Here is a 26,035-nt window from a genome sequence, read left to right as displayed (position 1 = left end):
TGCTGAGCCCAGGCTCTGGGCTGATGACCCTCTCAGACCACAGCATAACGAGCACTGTTTGCTTTTGAACAACTACAGAGTGTGCTCACGAACGCTGCTGTGTGGCTGGCATCATGCTAGGTGCTTCCCAAACGTCCGAGAGCCAGTGCCCGCCTGCAGTTTGCGATGGGGCATGGCGCTAATATCTAATAACCCCTCTCCAAGAAACAGACAGATTTTTAGTGTTCAAGCTTTATCTTGACTTTCAATCCTTTATTTAAAAGTAATTTTTCCATAATGTGAAGGAAGAAAGTGATCAGATACTGGCCCTCTGTCCCCAAGCAGGAGGCTGTGCCCAGCAGTGGGGGAGGATGCTCACCAAGACTGTGGTGTGCCGAGTGTCCCCAGTCTCCCGACAGAAGCCCCGGGTTGATGACCTAGATTTCCCTCTACATCCCAGGGGGGATTTGGAGAGCAGTCAGGAAGAGTAACTAATGCCAGGAGTTCATCAACTGAACTTAATCTCTCTTCTGGGAGGCCCAGGAGCCCTTTTCCACGCACGGCCAGATTGTGCTGGGTTCCGCCACACAGGCTGCTTCAGAGGTCTCCGTGCCCTTGCCTGGGTGTCGTCCTTCCCTGCTTCTCTGGCTGGCTTTAGAGGTTAGTCAGGCTCTGTTCTTCCCGAGCCTGGCTGGGGAAACACCTCGGGCAGAGGGCATTTTTTTTGAGGAGGAGCAGAGACGGGGAAGAAGATCAAACAGTGTCTCAGAGCTGGGGTTGCTGCTCCACGCATTGTTTTTTTCCTTCATGGAGATCATCCAAGGAGAAGCATGAGGTGTAACGGAAAGAATTTGAGGCCTCAGCTTCTTGACAACACATCTTCTTCGAGCTGGGAATCAGGAGACCTTCGTTCTGGTCTTGACCCTGCTCGTATTAGCTCAGGCAAGTTGCCCCACGTCTCTGTCTTGGTTTTATCAATTGTCAGAAAGGCCTGGATGACTCTTTCTTGCCCAGGAGGGTTGCTGTACGGATTTGGTGATGGATGTGGCTGGGCTTGATCAGGGTGTACAGAGGCGAGGTGGACCTTGACCGGCAAAGCTTTTTATCGTGACGCCTGGATCCTGAGATGTTTGCAGGGCCAACTTCGTTTTGTGCTGATTGACTTCCGTCATCACCTCTCATTTCATGATTCACCTCTTCTCTTATTCTTCTCTCGCTGAGAGTCAATTAAAATGCTCAGCATGGTTCTGAAGTGCGTTTTCTTTGTCATTACAGAGGTACATCCTCACCATCACCTGGATTTCCTTTCTTGCTGAAAACATTCAGCTCTGTTTATTGGAGCGGTCCCCTCCGCCCCATCCCAGCCCAGGAAAACATATTTTCTATCTTATTTTGGAAAAGGAAGATTCACTTTGCTGAATTTGACATCTGCTTAGTGGGAGTTTCAGAATATCTGCTCATTTTCTCTCTTTATGTTGCAGAAAAGGGTGCTTTTAATTAATGGTTGGCTCAAAGGGCAGGTAAAGCTTCCATGCCAAAATCTTTGCTCCTGGAGAGTGGATGGTAGTCTGACACCTGATGCCAAGCTCTAGGTTGGGCTGTGTCTGGGACTCAGAGGTTGATTATTGAGTCTCCTCATTTTGCAGCAGGGAAACCAGGCCCCAGGAGCTTCTCCGCCTCCGTGCCCTTTCCCCCACGGAGCATACTTCTGTCTGTACAATGCTTACGATGCTTACGTGCGTTTTAGCTCACTACCACCGGCAAGTGCTGCTCATGGCGGGAGAAGCCTCCCCACTGCGCAAAAACTCACCTCCAAGAAAGCTTGCTTTCCGGAAAATAACCCAAGAAGGTGTTCTCTTCCCTCTTTGTGTGGAAATGTGAATTTTCATCAAATGGCAAAGGCTTCTTAAAGACGAACTGGAAGAGCTGATCAACAAAAAAGAAATGGGTTCTGTTATGCCCGGGGATGGAAAGTAATCACTCAGCCGCTGTATTTTCTGGGTCCCTTGGCTTGTGCGACTGGGCATTTGACCTTTTAGGTCTCAGTTCTAAGGGTGTCAGGGGGTCCAGAAACCACGTGCTGCACAGCATTTCTGCCTCTGACACAGATCCTCCGTTTCCACTGTCTCCTTGCCAGTGGAAGATGGCCTCTAGCGACTGATGGCTTTTTCATCTGCACCAGAAAATATTATTTTTCCTGATTATTCTCTCTCTTCATGCGTTGGCTCGGCCCCTGGTTTTCCTCATTCTCTTTGTCCTTAAGGCAATTTGCAAAAGACAGTCTGTTCTTCTTGCTTGTTCTTAGGATTTCCAGCAAGAAAACATGCTGTGTAACAAAAGTCTTATCAGTTTAGGTTCCATTCATTCATTCTTTCATGATTTATTTATTTATGCAGGTGTGTGTTGACTTACACAAACCACACTTGCTCATTAAAATTTTTTTAAAAAATTGTGTACAATTTATTTACCATAAAAGTCACTCTTTTAGTGTACCTTCAGTGTTTTTTCGGGTATTTGCAGAATTGTGTGACCATCGCTACTATCTAATTTCATTATCTATTTTTCTAGGCAGGGGAGGAGGTAATTCGATTATTTATTTATTTAACCTTTTTTTTCTTTTTTTTAATATAGAGGCTCTGGGGATTGAACCCAGGACCTTGTGCATGCTAAGCATATGCTCTACCACTGAGCTATACCCTCCCCTCGGCTACCATCTCATTTCAGAACATTTTTTACTATGCCCCAAAAAGCTCCATATCAATTAGCTACTTACCCGCCTTTTCCCAGTCTGTGGCAAATACTAGTCTACTTTTTGTCTCTATGAATTTGCCTATTTTGGACATTTCATATAAATGGAATCATACAATATATGGCCTTTTGTGATGGACTTCTTTCTCTTAGCATGATGTCTTCAAGGCGCATGCATGTTGTAATGTGTATCTCTACTTTATTCCTTTTTATGGCCAAATATTATGTTGTAGGATATACTGCATCTTGCTTATCCACTGATCAGTTGATGGCATGAAGGTTATTTCTACTTTGGGGCTTTTGTGACAAGGTTTTGTGTGGGCGTATGTTTTTATTTCTCTTGGGTATGTATCCAGGAGAGGAATTGCTGGGTCATCTGGTAACTCTGCCTTTAACTTTTTGAGGAACTGCCCAGCTGTTTCCCAAAGTGGCCACACCATTTTACATTTCTGCCGGCAGTGTCTGAGGAGCCTGGTTTCTCCACATCTTCGTCAACACTTGTTCTCTTCCATCGTTTTGGTTACAGCCATCTCTGGGGGGTGTGAGGTGATATCTCACTGTGGTTTTGACTCCAAGGCTTTACTTTAAGGTCAGTCCACTCATTCACTGACCCTCAGTCACAGTTGGCTTGATCTGTGACGTGAGAACTTGTAGCCTCTTTGCTCCAGTGTCCTTCGTCTGGCACCCTCTCTAGCCTACCAGGCCCGGGCCCTCTAGGGCGAGGACTGGCTCTCTCCTGGGCCCCTCTCCCTCTCTCTGCAAGATCGATAGGGCGGGACGTGTCCCCCACTTCCTACGAGGAAACTGCAGAACAGAGAGGTTAAGTGACTTGCCCAAGGCCACCCAGCTAATAGGAGGCTGGCAGAGGACTCAGACCCTGGTCACCTGGCTCCCGGGCCTGCACGTGTCCTGCTTGGCATGTTGCTGGGGGCATCAGATGTGACACGTGGTTTCAGTCCGTGCACTCGATTTCAGGGGACTCCATCCTTGCTTTCCGGATGCTTCTGACGTAACAGTGATAAGCACCTGATAAAACTGAGAACTGAGAATGGTGCTGGGTGGCTGAGGCTGCCTTGATGTGGGCGGAGTGGGGGAGGTAACAGCACAAAGGATGCGGTCCTTTCCCGGCGCCATCACAGCTATTGCTCTGTGTAAGCAAATTTAATTAGCTCTGTGGTTTCCACTGCTGCGAAAAACTTCATTCATCCCTCCTGTCACTCAGCCGTTCAGCTGACCTTTATGGGGCCGCATGGTAGGTACTGTTCTAGCCATTAGAACTGCAGGTACGGTCTCTGTTACCTGTTCCCTGTGGTTGGAGGTGAGCCCTTGCTTCCTGTTTTTTCAGCGCCTCTCCAGTCTCTAGCCCCTTCAATTTACTGTCAAAATTCAGCGAGACCTCTCACAGTCACCAGGACACCGACTGTGACGGGGTGTGGCCCGGCAGGCAAGGGGGGGGTGTTTAGGGCAGAGGACTCCTCTTTGCTGGAGAGTCAGTCCCTGAGGGGGGGCCGGAGGAGGGCGTGACGAGGCCTTTGTTGTGCTGGGGCAGGTCTTCCAGGGTGTGAGCAGCAGCGGCAGGAAGTTCTAGGGAGGTCCGGGCAGGGAGGGGGTCCCGGCCTCTGGATTTGGCCTGTGGTGTTTGAGTTCTGCCCTCACTGCACACCATCTGGGCAGTGATTTCCATTTTCAGAGGAGCTGCAGTTTTTTTTTCCCTCTTTCCTTCTTTCCTTTTTAAAAAATTGTGGTAACATATACGTAACATCAAGTTTACCCTTTTAACCATTTTTAAGTGTACAGCTTAGGGGCATTAAGTACATTCACATGGTTGTGCAACTGTCACCCCCATCCAGCTCCAGAGGTTTTTCTTCTTCTCAAATGGAAACTCTGTCCTGCCCTCAACACTAACCTCCTTGCCTCCCTCCAGCCCTCGGCAACCCCCGTTTTACTTCTTGTCTCTGAATCTGGCTGCTCTCGGAACCTCAGTGTAAGTGGGTCTTACATACAGTAGGTGTCTTTTTGTGGCTGGCTTCTTCCCCTTACAGAACGTCTTCAAGGTCCATCCATGTTGTTGCAAGGAATTTCATTCCTCTTTAAGGCTGAATGATACCGCATTGTGTGTCTAGACCACATTTTAAAATCTACTCCTTGGACACGGGTTGTTTCCACCTTTTGGCGATTGTGACTAGTGCTGCTGTGAACCTGGGTGCACAAATGTCTGTTTGAATCCTTGCTTTGCATTCTTTGGGGCATATACCCAGAGCGGGAATTGCTGAGTCATGGTAATTCTAAGCCGGTTTTCTGATCAGTAATATGATGTTTCAAGATGACTGAGGTGGCTTAAATTTTTAAAAATTATTATTTAAGTTTTTATTAATTGTTTTAAGTATATGACTTTCTCTCTTTTTTTTTTTGGAGGTGGGAGAGGTAATTAATTATGTTGTATTTATTTGTTTATTTTTTTATGGAGGTGCTGGGGATTGAACCCAGGACCTCGTGCATGCGAAGCATGTGCTCTACCACTGAGCTGTACCCTCCCCATTGAGGTGGCTTAAATCTGAGAGAGGGTACAAGGTCTGGACCGTGTATCTGGCACATAATAAATGTTAAGTCCTTTTCTTCCTGAAAGACCCTTTTGACTTTTCTCCTGAAAAGTATCTTCTTTAAAACAAAAGCACTTTAACCTATTTTGATGAAAAATTCCTCTTCAGAGGTAGCGCGTGGTTTCTCCTGAGTGGAGAGACCAGCACCTGGTGTAACCCCTTCCTGCCGGCCCAGGGTTATTGTCCTGAGTCCGTGTTATCGCACTGTGCTCACCTTGAAAGGGCTGGGCGGCGGGCGACCCCCTCGCGTGGTCTCTGGCTGTTGGGAATCTTTGTCTCTGGCTCATCGTTGTCCCGCCTCCTGCCTTCCTGTCCTTGCTCACGTCTTGGTGCTTTAGTGTACCTGACTGGTGCTGTCGCCCTCCCTCACTGAAGTTCACATTTCAAGTCTTCCTTCTGCTGGGGGACCGGATGATTGAGATTCTCATAATTGTGTGAAAGTAGGAAGATACAGGACCTGAATGAGCATCTATAACCACTTCTCCCGAAGGGCAATTTTTTGGACCGACTGGAGGTCCTTTCTGGCCATTTCATGGAGTCTGAGTGAGGACTCAGTGGCCAGATTTGAATAATGAAGTGTCACTGCCTCCAGGAAAGTCATGCGAGGGAGGCGGTTTTAGAAAGCCAGGTGAGTACTCTGCTGGGTCTGAGGGGCAGGTGGCTAGCTTCCACCTTGATGGTCTCTGAAGGCTTCCTGGAGGAGGGGGCAATGGACCTCATTGGGGAAAGAAGAGGTGAAGAAATGTGTGAGAGAACAATTGTTAGTCTGTTGTAGCTAAGTTTTTGTCTACTAAATTTTCAAATATTAAAAGGAGTTCTAATACCCAGTATTGCAGTGAAATGGGCACTCACGGACTGCCGAAAGGTGTTTCCACTGGCATGGCCTTTCTGGAGGGCAGTAAGACAAAAATCTGACAAGAGCTTTAAAAATTTATGAAGAAAAAATACTCATACCTCTTGACCCAGAATAATCTATGTGCAAACATTTAGTTCTAAAGATGTCCACTGTAATGTTACTTATGATGAGAAAAAACTAGAAACATCCTAAATGACCAAAATAGGTGATTGGTTAAGTGCCTTTTGGCACCTCTAGGACAAAATAGTATGTAGCCATTAAAAACCATTGTGGGAAATATTTATTAATATGAATATGTTTATAGTACTTTGGTGGAAAAAAAGGTAGGGCTCGATCACTGTGTCCGATTTGATTCCACTTTTCTTTTTTAAAAGGGCTTTAAAATTGAAGTATAATTTACATACTGTGATATTATGGCACTGCTTTCATAAAGAATGTATGTGTGTGCAAATAAGTGGGTAGGAAAAAAAGATTGCAGGGGCAGACCCCAGCATATGAGTAGTGATTTTCTTTGGATGCTGGGTGAACAGAAAGTTTTGTTTCTTTCCTCAATTCTTTCTGGTTTCCCAAGTATTTGGTGTTTAAGTGCTCTTGCATTAAAAGGGATCTTATAAAAAGCACGTTCCCTTGGAGCTATCCTTGTCATCTGGGCTATTATCTCTTGCCCCTGTCATTCCTGGGAAGGAAGAGAACATAATGCGAGGAAGTGTTTGAATTTGTGTTCGGCTGTGCGGGTGGTATTCGTGTAGAACCTGAACGCCCCCCTGCCCCCACTGTTGCAAAGTGTAATGAAGGCTCCCTGAACAACGGAGTCCCTAATCGGGCTTAAACCTTGTTGTCCAGATACACTGGCTGTTAGTCAGTCTTATTAATCAGCTGTCGGGTAAAAGGGCCCATTGAACAGCCAGCCCTCAGCCCGCGATGGGGAGCGCATCGTGGTACAAGGGCCGTGCTTCAGGCTCCAGAGATGTTATGCTGTGTTTTTGAATCCAGTCCAGGTTTCTAGGAGGAAAACACCCGTCAATTATGTCGGCTCTCGAAAGGTCCCGGTCAACATATGACATCACCAACTCTTCCTTCCCTGCCCGCCTTTATTTGGAGGGGACGCAAGGAGAATTGTGCAACGTTGGAATAAACAGATTAGAGGCCAGATTCCTCGTGCTTTTGTTTCTGGGCTGAGCTCCGGTCTGAGCGCCGGCTGTTCTTTGCCAGGCGCAGTGAGACCGGGCCACAGCAGCTGTGTACACGGGGGGAAGAGTTGCTCGGTTTGCTAATTAGAGCCCCGGGTTCCCGCCGGTTCTCGCTTGCCCTGGGCGCTTTTGTCTCTGTCGTGTCATTAGGTGTGCGTCCGCAGATGGCGTCCTGGCTTGTAGAGGGTGTGAGCGTCCCGCTGTTTCAGTCCGTGTTTTCAGAGAAAGCTCATTGCCATCAGGTCACAGGGTTGGTCTGATTATCGACTTCAGCAGGAATGTAAACACTACCCTGTTGGATGAAGTTGCTCCTTGTTCTTTCCTATTCTTGGCAATGACCTTGGGGCTTGGGCTGGAGCATTTTAACATCATTCTTCACATTATGTACATAAGTATGCATGTTTCTATCGTTGTCTAATTAGGGAGGTGCAAGTCCTTGAGTTTCTAGTCGGATTCCCTTCCCAGCAAGGAGCCAGCAGGAAGGAAAACAGACAGACCTAGTCTTTGCACGTGAAAGCCTTGTGGTGTGACTTTTATTTTTTCGTGATGTTCCGCACAGCCCTGTCATCTCTTATTTTTGGCAGGCCAGCCCTAAATCTGTGGTCTGGTAGTCCCGGGCAACCGAAAGCTGAGACAAACAGAGGAAGTGTCATTACTCACATGTTTCCCCAGCCACCTCATCTTGGCCCGACCGGCCAGCTGCCACCCCTTTTCGAGGTGGGGCTCCTCCAAGCCGAGTCTGAGCCAGCCCCAGTCGGGGTCCCTTTAGGTTGTCCCTGCTCCGGGCCCTCCCCTCCGCCCAGGCCCCTGGGGTCCCCATCAATCATTACTTTTCCTACACGCTTTCTGTCATTTGTTTGCGGTCTGGAATTTATTTATGGCAGACTTTGTGGTGAAAACTGGGAAGTTGCCCCAAGTTTTTAAAAGCAGCCTGGAGGCCACGGGAGTAGAGTAGCCCACCTCCTAACCCTTTCACCCCCATCACACGCACGCAGGTGCACATGCAGGTGTGCACACACACACAGACACACACACGTACGCATCCTCTCTGGTCATCGTCCTTGTGCCCGGGGCTTTGTGCTGATGGAAGGGGGTCTTCACAGGAAATCTGCAGATCCTCTGGTTGCCCTGGCTTCCAGCTCTTAGGAAACTCACCTCCTGTAGGTCCTCCCCTCCCTACGTGGAAAGGGGAAGTGGGAGGGGAGAGCCAGGTCATCCATCCCAGCCTGTAGTTACCAGATCCCTTAGGGGGTTTTGCAAACATACATAATTTCACTATTCTAAAAGCCTGCTGGAGATCGCACTGAAGTGATGTTTCCAGGACAAGATCAGGTTTCTTTGCTTGTGATTGGAAATCCGTGGACTCCGTTAATGCCGGTTAGTTTGTGTTTTCCGCTTTGGACGTTTTTCTTGCATTTGATTCATGATACAAGGAATGCATTTATGTGTTCCTAATATATTCCATTTGATAGGAAGATGGTTTCCAGGAGCCAGGAGGGGCGTTGGGGGGAGGTTCCCCGGGAGGTGAAAAGTCTCTCTCTCTGTTGACAGAGGGTCTCTGTGAGTCTTCCTGCTCCGGCGTTTACTGCCTTTTATTTTATGACTCGTGCCTACTTGCTGGGTAAACAGGACAGTTTGTTGTGTTTGTTTTCGCCTTATTCAGTTTTATGCAGAAGACTGCTCTGCTGGATGAATAATTCAAAGCTCCATGCCTTTCTTGTGGCGCCGGGAGCCTTGACCTCCTCTCAGTACCGCCTTTGTCTGGCCCCTTTCCGCACACTCTTAGTCCTCCGGGGTCCCTGCCTGAGCTCTGCCCCTGCCACCTGGCCCACCAGCAGCACAGGAGGGCACCCTTGACCTCCTAGATCCTGTGCCCCCACGATGCCCAAGCCGGGACCCCCTTCACACATTATACCACAGAGTACAATTGAGCCTTTGGAGAAGACTGACTTTGTGCCAGGAATTAGGTCAAGCTGCCTTATGTGCTCAGGACAAATCCTATTTTACTTCCAATTTATGTAACAAATGCATATAGAAGACCTCCTCTGGCGGGCACTGCCCTTTACAAATGCCGTCTCATAGCAACTCCCTGAGTGGGTACTGGTATCTCCATTGGACAGATGAGAAAACTGAGGCCCGGGGAGGGCAGAGGATCCTGGTTGTACAGCCCGTGGGCGCCAACTCGGGTAGCCCGACTCCAGAGTTTTTGCTTTTGACTCCTGTACCATGAAGTAGCCTGGTTGCTATTCCGATTTTGCAGATGGGCAAACTAAGGCCTTGGGAGGGGGGATCAAGCCCAAGACCCTGGAGCGCCAGTGGCAGCACCCAGATTCAACCCCAGATGGGTGAGCTTGCAGTGAGAGCCCTGAACCTGGCAGTGGGGCCTCGTGGGGTTTTATCCCACTCTATTTCCAGCATATTCTGCGTGGACAGTTACAGCACTGGAGGCCATTCCTACGCCATGACACTTACTGGTTCTCAAAACTTACTGGTCCTCTAATTTTTTTTGGGGGGGTGGTTCTTTAACAGTTTTTTCCATGAACACGAGCGTGTTTAGCTGGTGGAGCTGAGGCCCAGCTGTCTGATCAGGACATTTGAGAGGCAGCCAGCTCCATGGCCTGCAAATCCCTGTACGTGAGAATCCCCAGGACCTCAGAAGCCTTAGAGGAATTCCCCGATCCAAACACTAGCCTGAAGCAACCTTTGTGCTTCTCCCACCGGTGTCTGGAGATGAGATGCCATAAAGCGGGCTTGTGTCCAGCCCGAGACTCAGGATGCCTGTCTCATTACAGGAAACAGCCCTCTTCCACAGTTTGCCTGTGATTTCAACATTTCTTGGAGAAATTCTCCATGGGCCTGGAGTTGGAAGCTCTGCTTTTTAATGAGTTGGGCTAGAATTTTCACCTTTGGCTTTCCTTGCCTTCTCCCTGGGCCACAATGTCATCCCGCTTTGGGGCTGGCACTTCCTATGAGATGTCTGTCCGTCTGGGAAGGTACCTGGCACCAAGAGAAAGCACAGCCTAGCACTGTGCACCCTGAGGCCTGCTGCCTGGCCTCCGGCTTGTGTGCTGAACGTGGTGGGAGTCATCTTAGGGCTCAGATGGACAAAGCAAAGAGCTGGGGTTGGGGGACAGAACGTGATGGTGGCCGTAGCCACTTCATCCTGTTTTAGTTAGTAACCTCTCCGTACAGCTGGTGGATCTGCTCTCTCATCTACGACTTAGTCCCCTACTTGGGTTTTGGAAGTGGGCCATTTATTTGAAACAGAGATGGCCTAGAATAGTGAAAAGAGCTTTGTTTTTTTTTTTTTCATTTTTTTACTCCCTTAAATAGCAAGGCAATAAAGTGACAATGCCAGCATTGGCTGGGGTGACATCCTGATGCATTGCCACGGGCAGTGCGAAGCAATGATGATTTGGAATGCAACGTGGTCATCTGTGTTGTGAACCGCAGCTCACCCGGTAATCCCCACCATAGGATCCTCTCCAGAGACAACCGTTTAAAGTCAGGGGAAAGTTATTTGCGTGATTACGTTCATAGGAACAGTATGCATAAAAGAGGAAAATTGGAAGCAGCCTATCCGTTCGACCAGGGGAATGGTGAAGCAGTTGTAGTAGGTTCCCCCAAGAATAACTCTCAAAAGAAATGGAGTTATGAAGAGTCTCAGATGACATGATACTACGAAAGAAGCCACAATTAAAAGTGAACGTGCCCTGTGGTTACACCCACAGAAAACATACGCGCATGACAGATCTGGAAGATGATATGGGAAAAGGTTAATAGCTGTTATTGGGATGGTGGGATTATCAGTAATATCTCCTCCTGTTATTAAAAAAAAAAAAGTAAAGGAAACAGTGCAGAGTTTGCATTCAGACCTAGGACTAATCCTGCTACATCTTATTATGTGTCTTTTAGCGACTCTTGAAACTTCCCTGGGACTCAGATTCCTCCTCAGTAAAAAGAATCATTTCTAAGGGTCCCTGGATCTGAAGCTGATTGTAGCCACTAACAGACAGTCTCTCCAAGGGAGTTTGCCAGACTTGCTTATATCAATAAGCAATTAGTAAAAGAACCCGGGGGCTGTTCGTAGCATCACTGTGCACAAACCGTGAAGTCCTGTAGGGCCGCTCAGTGCTACTGACTTGCTGTCACCATCCATGGCTGGTGATGCCTTCCCTATGGGCAAGACTCCGCCCGAGCGCTTCCATTTGAAGTGAACAAAGAGCAAACTGTCAAGTCCATGGAGGCTGGTTTTGAAGTTAAAGCTCTTTTGGGCAAAGGGGGTCACTTCCCTCCCTTCCCACGCCCACCGGTCGACTCTGGGGGCCCCTTCCTGGCAGGTTGACCCCATGCTGCCTCCAGATGGGTTCTCAGTCTCCCCATGTCTGCTTTTGATGAGTCAAGGAGAGGATTTCCACTTATCACCACCTCTGAAAGGACTTATGCGTTAGAGATGGCCCTTCATTGCCACACAAAGAGTTCATGAGCCTGGCCTTTGATCTGATGTGCAAAGAGGCCATGTGCAAGCCATCCCAAGCTTCAAAGGGAAAGATTTTATAAGGTGCTGACTTTTGGACAAGCTCTTACCTGGCGCCCCAAATTGAATCTCCCTGACTCACAGTGACTGTATCCTCCCGTGTCCCCCAGGTCAAGTTCATTAGCTGCCCACTTAAGTGAAACCTGCGTATGTTTTCGATGAGAGAAGAGGGTTTAGGTTTGGGAGGTTGAGGGGCGCGCTAGTCATAGCTATGCCGAGAAGGTGGTGGTTGGCGAAGGCTGTAAAACGAGGCTGGTTGGGGGTCGGGCTCTGTGTCAGTGTCTGCGCGACTCCATGCAAGTCCCGTGGCCCCCAGTTTCCTCGTCTGTGACGCGAGCCTGGTGAACCTGCCCTGCCTGCCTAGTCTGAGCATCAGACGAGACAGGGCGTGGGTAGCACTTGGCGAACCACTGAAGCGCTGTACCCATGTGAGCTTGATATTGTTGCTGTCAAATACGTATGTGCAGTGGTATGAAATTGTAAAATGATTCAATTGTCCCATTCCTATTTTTAAAAAATCTCTGGAGGAGCAGGTATGCTTCCCTAAAGTGGAGAGCTTTGGTTATGCCTTGTGTTAAATTGTGAACATGGAATGAAAAGCCGAGAGGCCTTTCCAAGGTCGTGGGTTTGGAATCTGGGCCCTCTCTCTGCCCTGTTCCCCACTCTCCTTTCCCACCCTCTGTCTCTGGCTCTCACTCCTGGACTCCAGAGTCACCTTCCAGCAGTCTGGAAGGAACGGGCAACCTCATTCCAGCAGGCCCAGGCTAAGGGAAGAGAAATCTGGTGGGCGGGGGGCAGTGGCTGCAGGTGCGGGGAGCTCTAGGTGCTTCTGGTGGGCAGCTGCCTTTGTGCAGCAGGAGCCAGCCCTGACGGTGGCTGCAGCCTGTGGGTCCCACCTGCTTCCAGCTGCTGATCATGGGGATTTGTGTGAGATTGAAGAGGGCATGGGTCCCCAGATCCATCAAGCAGTGAGGGCTGAGCCCAAGACACAGGAAGACTGTGGGAGGCAGAGGACCGGGGAGGGAGGAGATCGGGAGGGAGGAAAGAGAGGAAATGGTGGGAGGAAGGGGAGAGGAAAAGATAGATGAGAGCAAGAAAAAAAGGAGCCAGACAGAGAAAGGCCCGCTGTTCTGTTCAGATCCCCAGCTCGGACCTTTGGAATAGGAGTCAGATGTGTGAGTGGGATCTGATGAAGCAGGACCGTACTCCTGGGCACCCAGCACTGAAAATGGCGGGGAGAGAGAGGAGCCAGGAGGAAATTGTTCCCAGAGGTGGAGGCTAAGTTGCAGAGGATCATCTGGAGGCGGGGGGAGGGGGTGCTGCTGCGGGCAGTCACCCCAGGTGATGGGAGCGTGTTCAGGCCAGGGGAGGCTGGGGTGCAGCAGGCCCAGAATGAAGGGGAGGCAGGAACTTGGGGCGTCAACAAGATTCAGCCCTTTACCGAGCTCGGTGGGAAGGGCAGGGCAGGAAGAGGGCAGCAGCCCGAGGATGGAGCAGGGTCATTCCTACATGTACCTCTTAGTGTGTTGTTTTTCCCCAAATAGATTTTAAGTATTTCAGGGGCACAGTTTGTTTCCTCCAAAGCTTGGTGATCATCAGATCCCTAAAGAGGCTGTTTGTTTGTTTCACAGATACGTTTTACAGGCTCTGGCCTCCACCCTTGTTCCCACCGATCTGGCGTAATGATTCTAGCAGTGATCGCTGGATACCGAACAGTTCCTCACAGCTCGACTTGGTTTATACAAATATACTCGTTTCGTTTTCAAAGCAACATTACGTTAAAGAAAGTTTGGGAAAGAGACAAACCCAGGTGCCTCAGGGTTCGAGCCGTTACCATGCCTGCGATGGTTAGGCTGAGTACACAGGTGTCCTGTTTACTGAATTACTGAACTGCTTGCTGTAGTTATAAAAAATAAAGGGATAGGACTGAATTTCACTTCTCCATTAACCACCCCTCCCCGCTCGCTTTTGGACAGGGGTGGTTAGGAGTAGGGGTACTGGAGTCCCACGTTGGGGGTCCCAGCTCGCCCCTGCCAGACAGCAGTTGCCCCGGCTGAGGCCACGTCACGGCCACCTGCCCGAGTTCTGGCCAGGGCCTCGCGTGGCTGTGGCAGGGCCGGTGTGGACGTCACGTGCCTTCTGTGGGCCAGGCCCGCTGCCTGGTGCGCTTTAAGTTACACGAGCAGGTTATTCAGTCTCCCTGCCCCTCAGCTCCTTTAACTGAAAACTGGGGCCCGCCCTGGCTCCTACCTCGGGGGCTGGTGTAAGGATTAAAGGGCTCATCCAGGGAAGATGCGTGGATTAGTCCTAGACACATAGGAGGTCCTTGGTGAATATGAATTATTTTTGCTATTACTCCCATCTTCAAAGTGTATGAATTACACTCGAGTGAACCATCCTTTCTTTGGCCAGCGCCAGCCCCCGGCAGTGGGGCCCCTTGCCAGCATTCAGGAGGGCTGGATGAGAACATTGCCTCGCAGAGCTGTGTGCTCCGAGGGCTCTGATGGAAGGCGAGGGGTCCTCAGATGGGCGTGTTCACTCATAGAGTCCCATGGCTGGGCCCCTGGAGGAAGGGTGGTCTGGTACTGGAGCTGCCTGGGGCCTTGCTTGACAGAGGCACGTGTGATGCTTGGTCCCTCTTGTGCTTATTAAGCGCCTTCTGTATGCCAGTCCTCCCGCTTCGTGTCTGGGGGGGACACAGAGAGGAGAATGTGATTGATAACTGGTCCTATTTGGTGCCTTGTGGCCTTATAGGGAACACTCACAAAAATGCTCTGTGGTTAGGTTATTGTCACCTGCTTGTAGATGAGAAAAATCAGGCACGAACATTTTCTAGATAATTCCAGCTGTTAGGGAAAATGCTTCCTTGCATTGTGGGAGAAGAGGTATGTTTGCACGAGGCAAGTCGTTAGCCCCGGAAGCACAGGCTTTAGAGGCAGCTTAATACTTCACAAGGGGATCTGTGTGGGAGTTTTCTCTGTGCCCCTTTGTCTTCCTGCTGGTCTCATTGAGAACTTCTCTGTAGCAGGCACCCTCCGGAACAGTTCCCATCCACCCTCATTCATTTTCACCCATTAGTTCCCATCCTAACTCATTTGCGTCTCTCTGGAGCCCTGTGGGTTAAGGGCTAGTATCCACCCCCTTTTCCAGATGAGGAATCTGAAGCCCGCGGACGTTGAATATCTTGCCCACAGTCATGTGATGAGGCGGTGGCAGAACTGGCCAGGAACCCAGGCATCCAACCCCCGTGTCTCCTCCACACCCTCTCCTGTGGGTACCTCTTACCTTCCTAGGCACAGGTGCTTTCTCTTCCCTTTCTGCCTTTTTTCAGAGCAAGGCCATGTTATCCTAACTGGCAGGCCGGTCTCCCGAAGGCTCTTATCTCTCCACCACACAAAAGCTATTCCCGGTTGATTAGGTCACCCGGCGTTTTGCTGAGTGGACGCCAGCCCGGGAGCTCCATAGATAAGCCAGCGGTGGTTTGTGTTGTCATCTCCCTGATGGTTGGCTTTTAATTCAAGTCCATGAATTGATCTAAGATGACAAAGGGAGAGGCGAATGCGCGCACAGTTAAGTGCAGGGCAGAGAAGGGGGCAGCGCTGATTCCAGAGGGGGAGGCTGGGTGGCCAGTTCTGATAGGGTGGGTGCCCCAGGGCGTGTGTGTTGACTGAGAGGAGGGTCTACACCTGCCCCTACGTGGGTCTGTGTGTGAGGCTTTGGAGACACAAGGGAAGGGTCCGAGGGGGGACCCGGCAGGGCTGATCCCCCATCTTCCTCCTGCTCCGCCTGCTTATGCCCCCAGCAGGCCTGGAACATGGTTCTTGCTCAGCCGCCTCAATTCCAGATGACTTTTCTAGCGTCTCTATGTTAAACACGAAGGGCCCCTGGCGAATTGATCAGAAACACCGACTGCTGGCCTTTTACAAGCTTGGGGTCTTGGATGATGTCAGGGCTGACTTCCCGGTTGGGGACTTGTACTCAACTTAGGCAAGATGTTACCTCTGGAGGGGGGTGGTCACTGGGTAGAGGGTCTGAGAATCTCTCTGTACCATTTCTTATAAGTGCATGAGAATCGACAGTTACTGCAAAAAAACCTTTTTTTTAAAGGGTCCTTTAAATACTACAAACTCCAAAGAGGTCCTAGATTTGAATTTTCCAGAAGCAGTTTATTTATTTGGTGTCTGACATTTTGCCAATGTCCAGTAAACATACAATAGGGTACCACAGCCACTCAAGGTCATAAAAAGGAATGAGGGGCTAATAGATGCTACAGTGGGTGGACCTCAAACGCTACGCAAAGTGAAAGAAGCCAGACACAAAAGACTACGTATTGTATGACTCCTTTTATGTGAAACCTCCAGAATAGACGCACGTATAGAGACAGAAAGCAGATTCGTGGTTGCTTAGGGCTGGGAGAAGCAGGGACGGGACGAAGCCGGGAGGGTGCTGATGGATGCAGGGTTTCCTCGGGTGATGTTCTGCAGTTAGACTGTGGGGATGGTGGCTCAACTCTGTGACTAGACTACAAGCCATTGAGCTGTACAGTGTAAACAGGTGAATTGGCTGGTATGGGGATTCTATCTCAGTAAAGCTGTTTTAAAAACGTAGAGTCCTTTGAAAGTTTTAGGAGAAGTGGTAACAGTCCTTTGGAAAGAGCAGGTGTCTTCTGGATGCAAGCCCTTCTTGGACCCTGGCTGTAACTCCGTTCAGGCTGCTGTCCTGGGCATGTACACAGCAGGGTGGGTGGTGGTCGGGATGGGGGTGATGCAGCAGGAGCCAGAATCAGACTTCGTGCCCGCTGGTCCCACCGATCCCGAAGTCCATCTTCTTTTCCCCGCCTGGGCCAAGGCTGGGTTGATGAGCTGTCCCTCCCCTCTCACGCGAGTGGGGAAAAGTCAGCTGCAAGGCAGAAGCCAGGCTCTTGCAGGGCCAGATGGCTTAGGAAAATCACCAGGGAAAAGACCAGTGAGTTCTGTGGAAGTCATTTCCAGGCTCTGTCCTCAGTGGAGAACCTCTGCTCCCTCCGGAAATGAGTATGACACTCTGCCCTGTGCCCCAGAGCGGCTCTTCCCAGGAGAGCTTCTGTGGGGAGAGAACTGTGGGAAAACATGTGGAGGCTTTTTGTGGACACGTTTCTGAGTGTCATTAGCTCTTGGACAAAATGTGTTTATTTCCCTGAAGCCCTCAGCATTGCCTGTGTCCTGAGCTTTCAGGGGTACATAACTCTGGGAGCTCTGTTTCTGAATATGGAGGGAACCCGATATTTTTGGTAAGTGATCATGCTGTTGTAAACAGGACCGTGCTGGTAACTGGGTGTGAGCTAATGGAGGTGGCAGTGGGAAAAGATTTGCACTCAGTTAGTGATGCTCAAAGTGGTCCCAGGAAGTTGCATCAGCTCCCTTGGAGATTGTTAAAAGTGCAGTCTGAGGTCGCAGCCCAGATCTACAGAATCTAACTCTGCGGGATGATATCCAGGAACTTGTGTCTTAAGAAGCTCTCAAGATAATTCTCAGACATGTTGAAGTCTGAGGAACGCAGCACCCAAGATCTTACCTCTGCTTGGGGTTGATCAGAAAAGTCGGGTTGTGTTCCCAGGAGGGCACGGCCTCCTCTGCTCGAGCTGGTCTCGCAGGGTGGAGTACGAGCTGGAAGGGAGCGGTCCTTCATTTGGTGAAAACATGTATGAACACTTCCTGTCTCCAGGCACCCATTCCCTGCTTGGACATCCTAGTGAGGGCGGCAGGGGGATCAGACAGTAAATTAGGAAAACTTGATACAGAGGCCACTGCAAATGCGGATGCGACCCTGGGATGGCGACGTTTAGCCCAATCAGAAGGAGGAGAACGAGGTGCCCAAGTAAAGAGGGAGGCGAATGGATTTCCAAAGAGAGAGCACTGCTTGCTGTGCAGAGGCCTGGATGTGGGGGAGCTGGACGAGTCAAAGGGTGGGGCATGGCCTGGGTGGCCCGAAGGTGTGAGCTGGCAGAAAGGGGCAGAGGTCACGTTGGAGAGAAGAGACAGGATCGACAGCGCAGGATTCCATCAGGGAGTGGCAGGATCTGATGAGAGATTTCAGATCCATCTGGTTGCTGCTGAAGGCTGGTTTGGGGGAGGGCAAATGATGAAGCCAGGGGCGGGACTCGGGAGATTCTACCCAACCTGTGATTGCTACAGAGTCAGGCTTTTGTCTCTTTTTGGCACAAGGAGGGGCGGGGCACGGGGGTGGGGGCCACAACTTAAGAAGAGAAGTTGGAATTGCTGTGTCAGGGTCTCTGCGTTAGCCCTTTACAGCTAGTGCACATCCTCCCTGCTTTCATTAGGTAACATTTGACGTTCTCTGTATCACAATACCAGCTATGTATTTATCCATTTAATTACTTATACGGCTACTACTCATAAAAAGTAAATTTTGTCAAAAGAAAATACAGCTTACATGTCCGTATCTTTGAGGCATATAAAGCCAAACTCAGTGACAATTGAGCAGCATCTGCAAGATTTGATCCAGTTCAGAAATCTGAGCTCACGAGCAGTACCTGGGCTGGCGTTTTCTTAGCTGAGAACTGCTTACTGGGCTGTAGAAAATCTAATATTTAGGAGAATGATTCACTGCTTTAGGCGTCGAGAGTCTTGGGTGTTGTCTTCGTGGTTGCATAAGTTTGATTTGACCTTGGACACGTCATTTCAGTTTGTATTTCAGTGTCTCTGTGCAGAAGATAAGTAATAATTCTCGTGGTAATGGAGTGAGCGCTCTTCAAGACGTAGGAGCGACAAGAGCATGTGCAAAGGCCCTGTGGTGGAAGGGACTAGGCTGGTATTGTAGGAACTGAAAGGCAGCCTGAGTGGCTGGAGAGAAGAGTGCAAGGGGGAGATGGTCCAGGGTGATTTGTAGAGGTGGGCAAGGGCCAGGCTGGGCAGGATCTTTAGACCCTGTTGGGAACTTTAATTTTTATCTGAAGAGTGAGGGAAAGCTGTTGGAGAATTTAAGTCAGGGAGTGACTTAAGGTTGATAGAAATGCTGTCTTATTTAATCCTCAGAACAGATGTATGTGGTAGGTAATATCCCTGTTTTAAACCAGCACAGAAACTCAGGGTAGGGGAGATTAAGTGGCTTACCCAGGAGCAGCTTGCTGGGGTGGTGGAGCCAGGAAAAAAACTCAGGTGAGCCTGACTCCAGAGTCCTCTGTCCTCTCTATCAGCCTACCTCAATAATAATATAACAATAAGCACAGTTTTAAAATGCTTTGAACTCTTAGTTGAAAGATCTCCCTTAAATGACAAAGTGGCATTATACTGCAGAAATCCGAGTGGTGATGAGAGAGGGGATATGCCGCAGAACTTTTAAAAGGCCCAGTCTGCATGGCTTTGCTCCAGCATCCTCAGGTTCCTTGTCGTCGGGCGAGGGGGCGTCTCAGAAGCAGCTATCAGCACAGCGAAGGGCTTGGCGGCTCGGGCCCGCCATTTGACATTGCCACCGTCCATAAGGACTCATTGTCCGTGAAATGTGCCCGAGGTCTGTGCTTTCAGGGGTTCTGAGCGGGGAAATCAGATCCGGGCAGGTTACGCATGGTTTCACTGGAGCAAGCGGGCCATGCCAAGTTTCTGCTTTCTGCTTTCTCCCTCTTGGGTAGTCAGCTGGCTTAAGTGGGTTCTTAGAAACTGATTGGGGAGGTCACCATCTCAAGTTTGAATCCAAGATGCCTTGTTCAGGATTGGAATGGGGAAACGTCTGCCGGCCTGCAAGCCTTGAAGCTCCTGTTGGTGACGACACATGTCTGTTCCTTTCTAGTTGACCACGTGGTTCCCGAGCCTGGGACAAGCCTGCTAGCCGCCTTCGACCAGTGGCGGGAATGGGCCGACAGCAAGTCCTGCTGCGACTACTCTCTGCACGTGGACATCACCGAGTGGCACAAGGGCGTCCAAGAGGAGATGGAGGCCCTGGTGAAGGACCACGGTAGGTTGGGCGGACCCAGCACCCAGTTCCTTCTCAGCCCACGAGCTGACATGGTGAGCTCGTGCCTCGTGAACGGTGACTGATCGATGCTTTCACGCCCCCTGTGCTGCCAGGAGAGAGGGCCTGGGCTGCAGCCCATCCTGATTGGAGGTGGCCGAAGAGCTAATTGCGGCTTACTGGTCTGCGGGAACTGTGCACCCTAACCAGGTTGGGGCGCTGAGGCAGCGGGAGGGATTCACCCTTAAAGGGTAACTGCGTATCTCGGTGAGGACTCTGGGCCGTCTTAGGAGACTGCCTGGGACCCTGAGGACACGATCTGGGCAACCCCTTCCTGAAAATTCAGAAGAACCAGGGTAGATTTGAAGGTGATGAGACTCTGGGACCAACTGAAGGATCTTTTTTTGTTCCATAGGACTATTTGGGGGAGCATATTTCTAAGGACTGGGTTCTGAAGGATGCCCAGGGAGGCTGGGGGAGTCCTAACTACTCAAGGCGCCTCTGGGACCCTCTCGTCCACTCAGGGAACCTTGGGGCTTTGGGTGGTGTTATGAAAGCACGTCTTTGGGGGTCTTCTTGACCTTGGCTGTAGACTAGAGGTCACATGGGATCACATGTTGACCTCTTTGGATCCTAACCCTCAGGGAAGCATCTACACTTTAGGGTTCTGGAATGCCTAGGCTCGGAAATACCATGAGCTGGGAATAAAATGGCAGGAGGGAAATCTAGGCATGAACATGGTGGGTATTCATAGATTTGGCAGAAAAAGCCTAGAATGGTAATCTGGAGTCTTGGATTTGTTTCTTTGCTCTTCCACAAACTAGCTGTACGACCTTGGGCAAATTGCTTCAGTTTTATGAGTCTCAGTTAAAAAAAAAACTCACATGAGGGTATTGGGTTAGATATCCTAAGATTATTCTAGCATGAAGGTCCCACGTGAAAGACATGAAGTAGCCCTTGACCTTCTCACTTTGGCAACACCAAGGCTCAGATGGATTCGATACTTGGATTGAATTTACTGCACCTCAGCCTGGAGGGTTCCCACAGCAACTGTTGCCTAGGAGGAGAGAAGGGCCGGGATGTGCTAAGGCGTTGAACTCAGGCAGCTTCCAGCACCCCCGGGGGCTTGAATTAAGGTTCAAGGCTAGAGGCTGTCAGTACAGTTGTTTACCACCGTGATGGATGTTGGGCAGGGATGTTTGGTCTGGCGCCTCTGGAAGCAGGAATTCTAAAATGCCAGGGTGAGGACTGTGACATCTGCTTGTCCTGCTGACGGACCTTTTCATATTTAAAAACATTCCTTAAAAGTCAGCATGGAGGGCAGGGCAGTCTGTTTACCAGAGAAAAGACATTTATTTTAGTTCCTCATCTCCAGAATCTTCTGATTCATTTTCTTGTTAAATTCACAAAAGCTCGAGGCAACTTTTATTTTTTGACTTTCAACTTTTAGTCATGGTAAAATACAACATAATGTAAAAATTACCATCTTAATCATTTCTAAGTGTGCTGTTCAGTGACATTAAGTGACATTAAGCCTTTCACAGTTATGTGCAGCCATCACCTCCATCCATCTCCGAACTCTTCATCTTTCCAAATTGAAACTTAGTACCCACTGAGCAGTAAGCCCCTATTCTGTCCTCCCCCCAGCCCCTGGCCACCTCCATTCTACTTTTCTGTCTCTATAAATGTGACATATAAGTGGAATTCTATAGTATTTGTCCTTTTGTGACTGGCTTACTTCACTGAGCATAATGTCCTCAAGGTTCATCCATGTTGCAACATGTGACAACATCTCCCTCCTTTTTAAGGCTGAATAATATACCTTTGCATAGACTACATTTTGTTTATCCGTTCATCCGTGGACACTTGGGTTACTTCAACCTTTTGGCTAATTGTGAATAAATGCTGCTGTGAACAAGGGTGTACAGATACAGGCAGCTTTAGTTTTGGTATAGTTTTAAACTTAGAGAAAATTGTAAGAACCCTAAGAAGAACTCTTTTGCACCCTATTGCCAGACTCACCAGTGGTTTATATTTTACCATGTTTGCTTTGTCATTGTCTCTCGGTCTCCATCTCTGTCTCTCTTTGTCTCTCTTCCACTTTCTTCCTCTCTCTGTCTCTCCACGCGTGCATAGTATTGGAACTTACCGATTCTCTCCCGGATTATTTGATTTACTTGTTAGTCACATTCTCACCTCTCTGTCTTGTCTGTCACTAGGGGTAAACTCCTTCCTCATGTACATGGCTTTCAAAGATCGCTTCCAGCTAACGGATTCCCAGGTAGGAAGAGTCATCTTTTCTGAACAGGCTCACTGGCATTTGGGACGTTCGGGGCACTGCTGTTGTCTTGAACGCTGCCTCTGGTATATGCTCATGGGAAGTGGCTGATGGATGAAGTCCCCGATGTAACTCCCTTCAGGGAGGTATGAGCCCAGTGTCCTGGCCCCCAGGACTGGGGTCCCACCAGGCTCTGGAATCAGCCTTGAGCTGCCTGCTGTGGGTCAATGTGGCTCAGACGCGTGCTCAGACCCTTCTCCACAAACCTGGTGCAGAGCAGGTGCCATCCATGAGCTTCTCCTAAGCCATGCCCTTTTAGGTTATGCCACCTCTGTTAATTCCGAGGTCCTGCCCTGCCACCTGTGTCCAGAAACATTGCCCTCGGGTGTATCAGAGATGCCACCCTTAATAGAAGCAGTGAGGGGTGCTGGGGCTGGTCCCTGTGGCTCCCAGGGAGCTGGTCATACTTGGGATCAGGGAGAGGGAAGTCCCGTCTCTGATCCCACCCCTCCCTCTCTCAGATCTATGAAGTCCTGAGCGTGATCCGGGACATTGGTGCCATTGCCCAGGTCCATGCAGAGAACGGCGACATCATTGCAGAGGTACGTGATTCCTCTTTGTCACCTCACCACATGGACCCATGGGACGAGAGGCAGTCTCGAGAGAATGGAGCTGCTTCCATAGGGGGAAGCAGAGTGACCGGTGTGCCTGTGCAGAGTCTCACCGACAGTGTGAATGTTGGGGACACACGCTCTCCTCCGTGTGTTCTGCAGGACATGCAGCCTTTCTCGCGTGCTGTGACGTGGCTGCCTGGGGGTGGAGGGTGGGACGGGGACTCCCACACAGACATATTTTACACATATTTTAGCCCTGGGCTGGGGGCACATCAACTTTTGGGATCCCTGGGTGGGGGGACAGCTGTTCATATTTGGCAGGACTGAGAACGGAGTATTAAGCCCTCTCTTCCTGGGGTCTTAGGATGCGGGCCGAATGGTCAGCAGTGCCATTTTTACGTCTTGCCCGAGTAATTTTTACCCAGGTCTCAGCAGTCAGAGCCAGCTGAGATCCACTGTCCCTGACAGCCTGGCTTCCTCTACACATTGTAGGAACAGCAGAGGATCCTGGATCTGGGCATCACTGGCCCCGAGGGACATGTGCTGAGCCGGCCTGAGGAGGTGAGTACCTGCTGATTGGGCTGCATGAATCCAGGTCCCTGGGGGGCTGCCAGAGCCACGCAGGACCCACTGCCTGCCTGTTGAGAATGGGGCTTCTCGGATTGGTCCCTCCGAGAAGTCACAGTTACCCGCATGTGTGTCTGCACAGGCCAAGTGAATAGTTAGACTGTGCTGTGGGGTAAAGCGTGTGGCTTGTTTAGTCTTGAGACTCCTCTTTCTGCCTCTAATTCTCCAAGCCCTTTCTTGGGTGGATGGACACAAACAGCTTTTTAGGAGCATCCTGCAATCTGGGCTTTGTGATTCATAACCCAGGGCTCCCCCAGATCTTACCATAAAAATTCTTGTAAATATCTAAAAAGCTGAAGGGGGACTAAGTTTCCCATGGCAAGTCCACGCAGGGGTGCAGGGCACAATCAGCAGAGTGTGGGAGACATAACCTTTCAAAGTTGAGGAGGGAAAATTCAGAGCAGGGTTCTTGCTGGTGAAGGTTGAGAATCGCCGTCTCGGGTGGAGGAGCGAGGCTGGCATGAGGGTCAGAGGGGCTGAAGTGACCCCCGGGGCCCCAGGCTGTGACTGTGCCTGGCGGCTGTGATTCCGGGAGGCAGCTCGTAGGAGACGGAGACAGTCCCAGTGGCCAGCACTGAAAGCATCTGAGGCTGGATTTGTACACAAGTGTGCACACACGTGCACGCATGCATGCACACGTGTGCACACAACCCCCCCATAGTGCACGGGCACATTTGCACACTTACACACTCACATGTGTACAGACACCCTGGAGGTTCCTTTCTGTGCCTTTGTTGCCCCTCCAGGGCTGGCCTTGGTGATCCTTTTAACCACATCTACCTGGATAAAGCTGTGACGGTGGGATGGATGCCGGAGGCATCTGGCCCCAGATCCATCCCCTTGAGAGCTGCTTGGTCCTGTGTTCAGTCTTGAAACCAGTTTAGGATCCAGCTGGGAGCTGCGGGGACTCCGGGAGAGCAGAGGGATGCCTGGCTCTCTTGGACGCCCCATTCAGAGCTAGCATTTTCGGAGCACCCAGAGGGGCAGACACCGTGTGTACCAGTTCCCCTTTCAGTTGTAGGACAGTCCTGTAAGGGGCATACGCTGGAGCCTTTTTGCACAACTCGGGGGGGCACCATTCAGTCAACCGCACGCCTGTGTCCAGGGGACCCGTTGCATCCTGCTGCCTGCGTGTGTTGCGGCCTGGAGTTGTCCTCCGGTGGTGCCTTTGTCATCTCTGTGTCTGTGGTGTAAAGAAATCACAGGGGTGTGAAGTTCAGCATCAGCTAGAAAGTGCAGGGTCCTGCCTGCCCCCCCGACCACCCTCAGTGTATACACCACCCCCCCCGCCCCCCAGAGCCCAAGCTCTGTGTGATGCCAGTGAGCCTGTGTAACCAGGTGGTGACTCCTGGGGCCGGGCTTCGTTAGAAAGTTTACTCACATCACCCAGCGGCTTGGCTGGGAGCCCCTCCCATCCGTTTGCAACCGTGCAGGTGAGAAGGGGAAGAAGATGGTGTCCTGAGAAAAGCAAGCGCCCCTCATCCGGTTACACATGAGGCTCCTTGTGAGAGCCGAGGGCTTATTTCCATTTCAGAGCCTTCCTGGGGCCTTGCTTCCGTCTCTCGTGCTGCCTGCGCTGTGTCCCCAGGTCCCTGCGAACTTCAGACAGAAAGCCAGCCCGCCCTGGGTTTACTGAAGTGGCCAAAGCTATCCGAGGAGAGTGGCCCTGGTTGCTATTTTGAGCGCAGACATCAAACCTGCTTTTCCATGATCAGACACAGGAGACTTCTCTCGTGGCTGTTGTTGTGTTGGGAGTCTCAGAATCCCCAGCAGTGGGTTGGGAAGGCTCCTTTGGGGGCTGGCGGAGCTGGTGAGTCTCCGATATGGGGAGCTCTCGGTGCCTTGGGGGTGGCCTCTGCGCTCAGGAGGGGCTGCTTTGGGGACTTTCTCTTCTGTCTGCTTTCCAGGGTCACCTGCCCCTCAGCTGATTCAGAGGCACTGACTCTTGGCTGGGGACAGTGTGTGATGCTTCCCCTGAGCAGATGCACCCTTAGGACAGCCCCGTGAGCCCCCGAGCACCAGCTGGCACCTTCTCCATCGGCTACTGGAGTTGATGTTTCAGTTGGTCTCCAGAGATCTGTTAACAGTGTCTTAAACCCTATGTAAGCAATAAAAACGATAAACTATGGCAGCATTCTGAGGGCTCTGAGCTCTCCAGTGCCGCCAGGGAGATGTTGCCAATCCAAAAGAAACAGAAGTTACTAACATATGAAAGTGTAATTTTTCCCTGGTCTCATCACCAGCCTCACTTGAACCTGCCCCTCTCTGCTGCTCTTCCCAACCCACCACGTGAGAGTGCCACTGGGATTTCCCCCAGTTTTTGGCTGAGAAGGTTGAAAGGGAGACTAGAGAATGCAGAAATCCAGACACCCCCTCTCCATCAGTGGTCCCCGAGCACGTGTTGTGATTGAGGCAGTGGGGGACATCGAGGTGGATGACAAAGTGGTCCCTTCTGAAAGGGACTCCAGACAAACTGAGGAGAAAGATACAAAGGAAGCAGGTGGGCTGGCACGTGCTCGGGCTCTGAGCAGTTACAGCCATAGACTGGTATCGGGGAGGAGAGGGGGACCTGGAGGTGAGGGTGACAGAACCCTTGATGGAGGAGGGAACTTCCTAACTGGGCCCCATGGATTGGGATGACTGGCGAACCCAGACAGCT

General features: G+C 50.5%; 1 protein-coding gene, 1 long non-coding RNA gene and 1 other non-coding gene across 3 annotated transcripts in view; 1 reads left to right on the top strand and 2 right to left on the bottom strand.

Moving 5' to 3' along the window:
• Positions 1 to 26,035, top strand: part of DPYSL2 (dihydropyrimidinase like 2) — a 90,788-nt gene that overhangs the window by 43,465 nt on the left and 21,288 nt on the right. The window contains 4 exon segments of the mRNA XM_032470944.1: positions 19,696 to 19,860; positions 22,077 to 22,138; positions 22,657 to 22,737; positions 23,242 to 23,310. Coding sequence (XP_032326835.1) covers positions 19,696 to 19,860; positions 22,077 to 22,138; positions 22,657 to 22,737; positions 23,242 to 23,310 — 377 coding nt within the window.
• LOC116660780 lies at positions 1,829 to 13,824 on the bottom strand. Its single transcript, XR_004316403.1, has 3 exons — positions 13,745 to 13,824; positions 4,015 to 4,019; positions 1,829 to 1,840 (listed from the first exon to the last, which is right to left on the bottom strand). It is a non-coding gene; the product is annotated as an uncharacterized LOC116660780 (long non-coding RNA).
• On the bottom strand, positions 5,190 to 5,263 carry TRNAA-CGC. Its single transcript has one exon. It is a non-coding gene; the product is annotated as a tRNA-Ala (tRNA).

The sequence above is a fragment of the Camelus ferus genome, chromosome 31 (genome assembly GCF_009834535.1).
Source record: "Camelus ferus isolate YT-003-E chromosome 31, BCGSAC_Cfer_1.0, whole genome shotgun sequence".
Classification (NCBI taxonomy): Eukaryota; Metazoa; Chordata; class Mammalia; order Artiodactyla; family Camelidae; genus Camelus; species Camelus ferus.
This window is presented reverse-complemented; position numbering and strand designations above follow the sequence as displayed.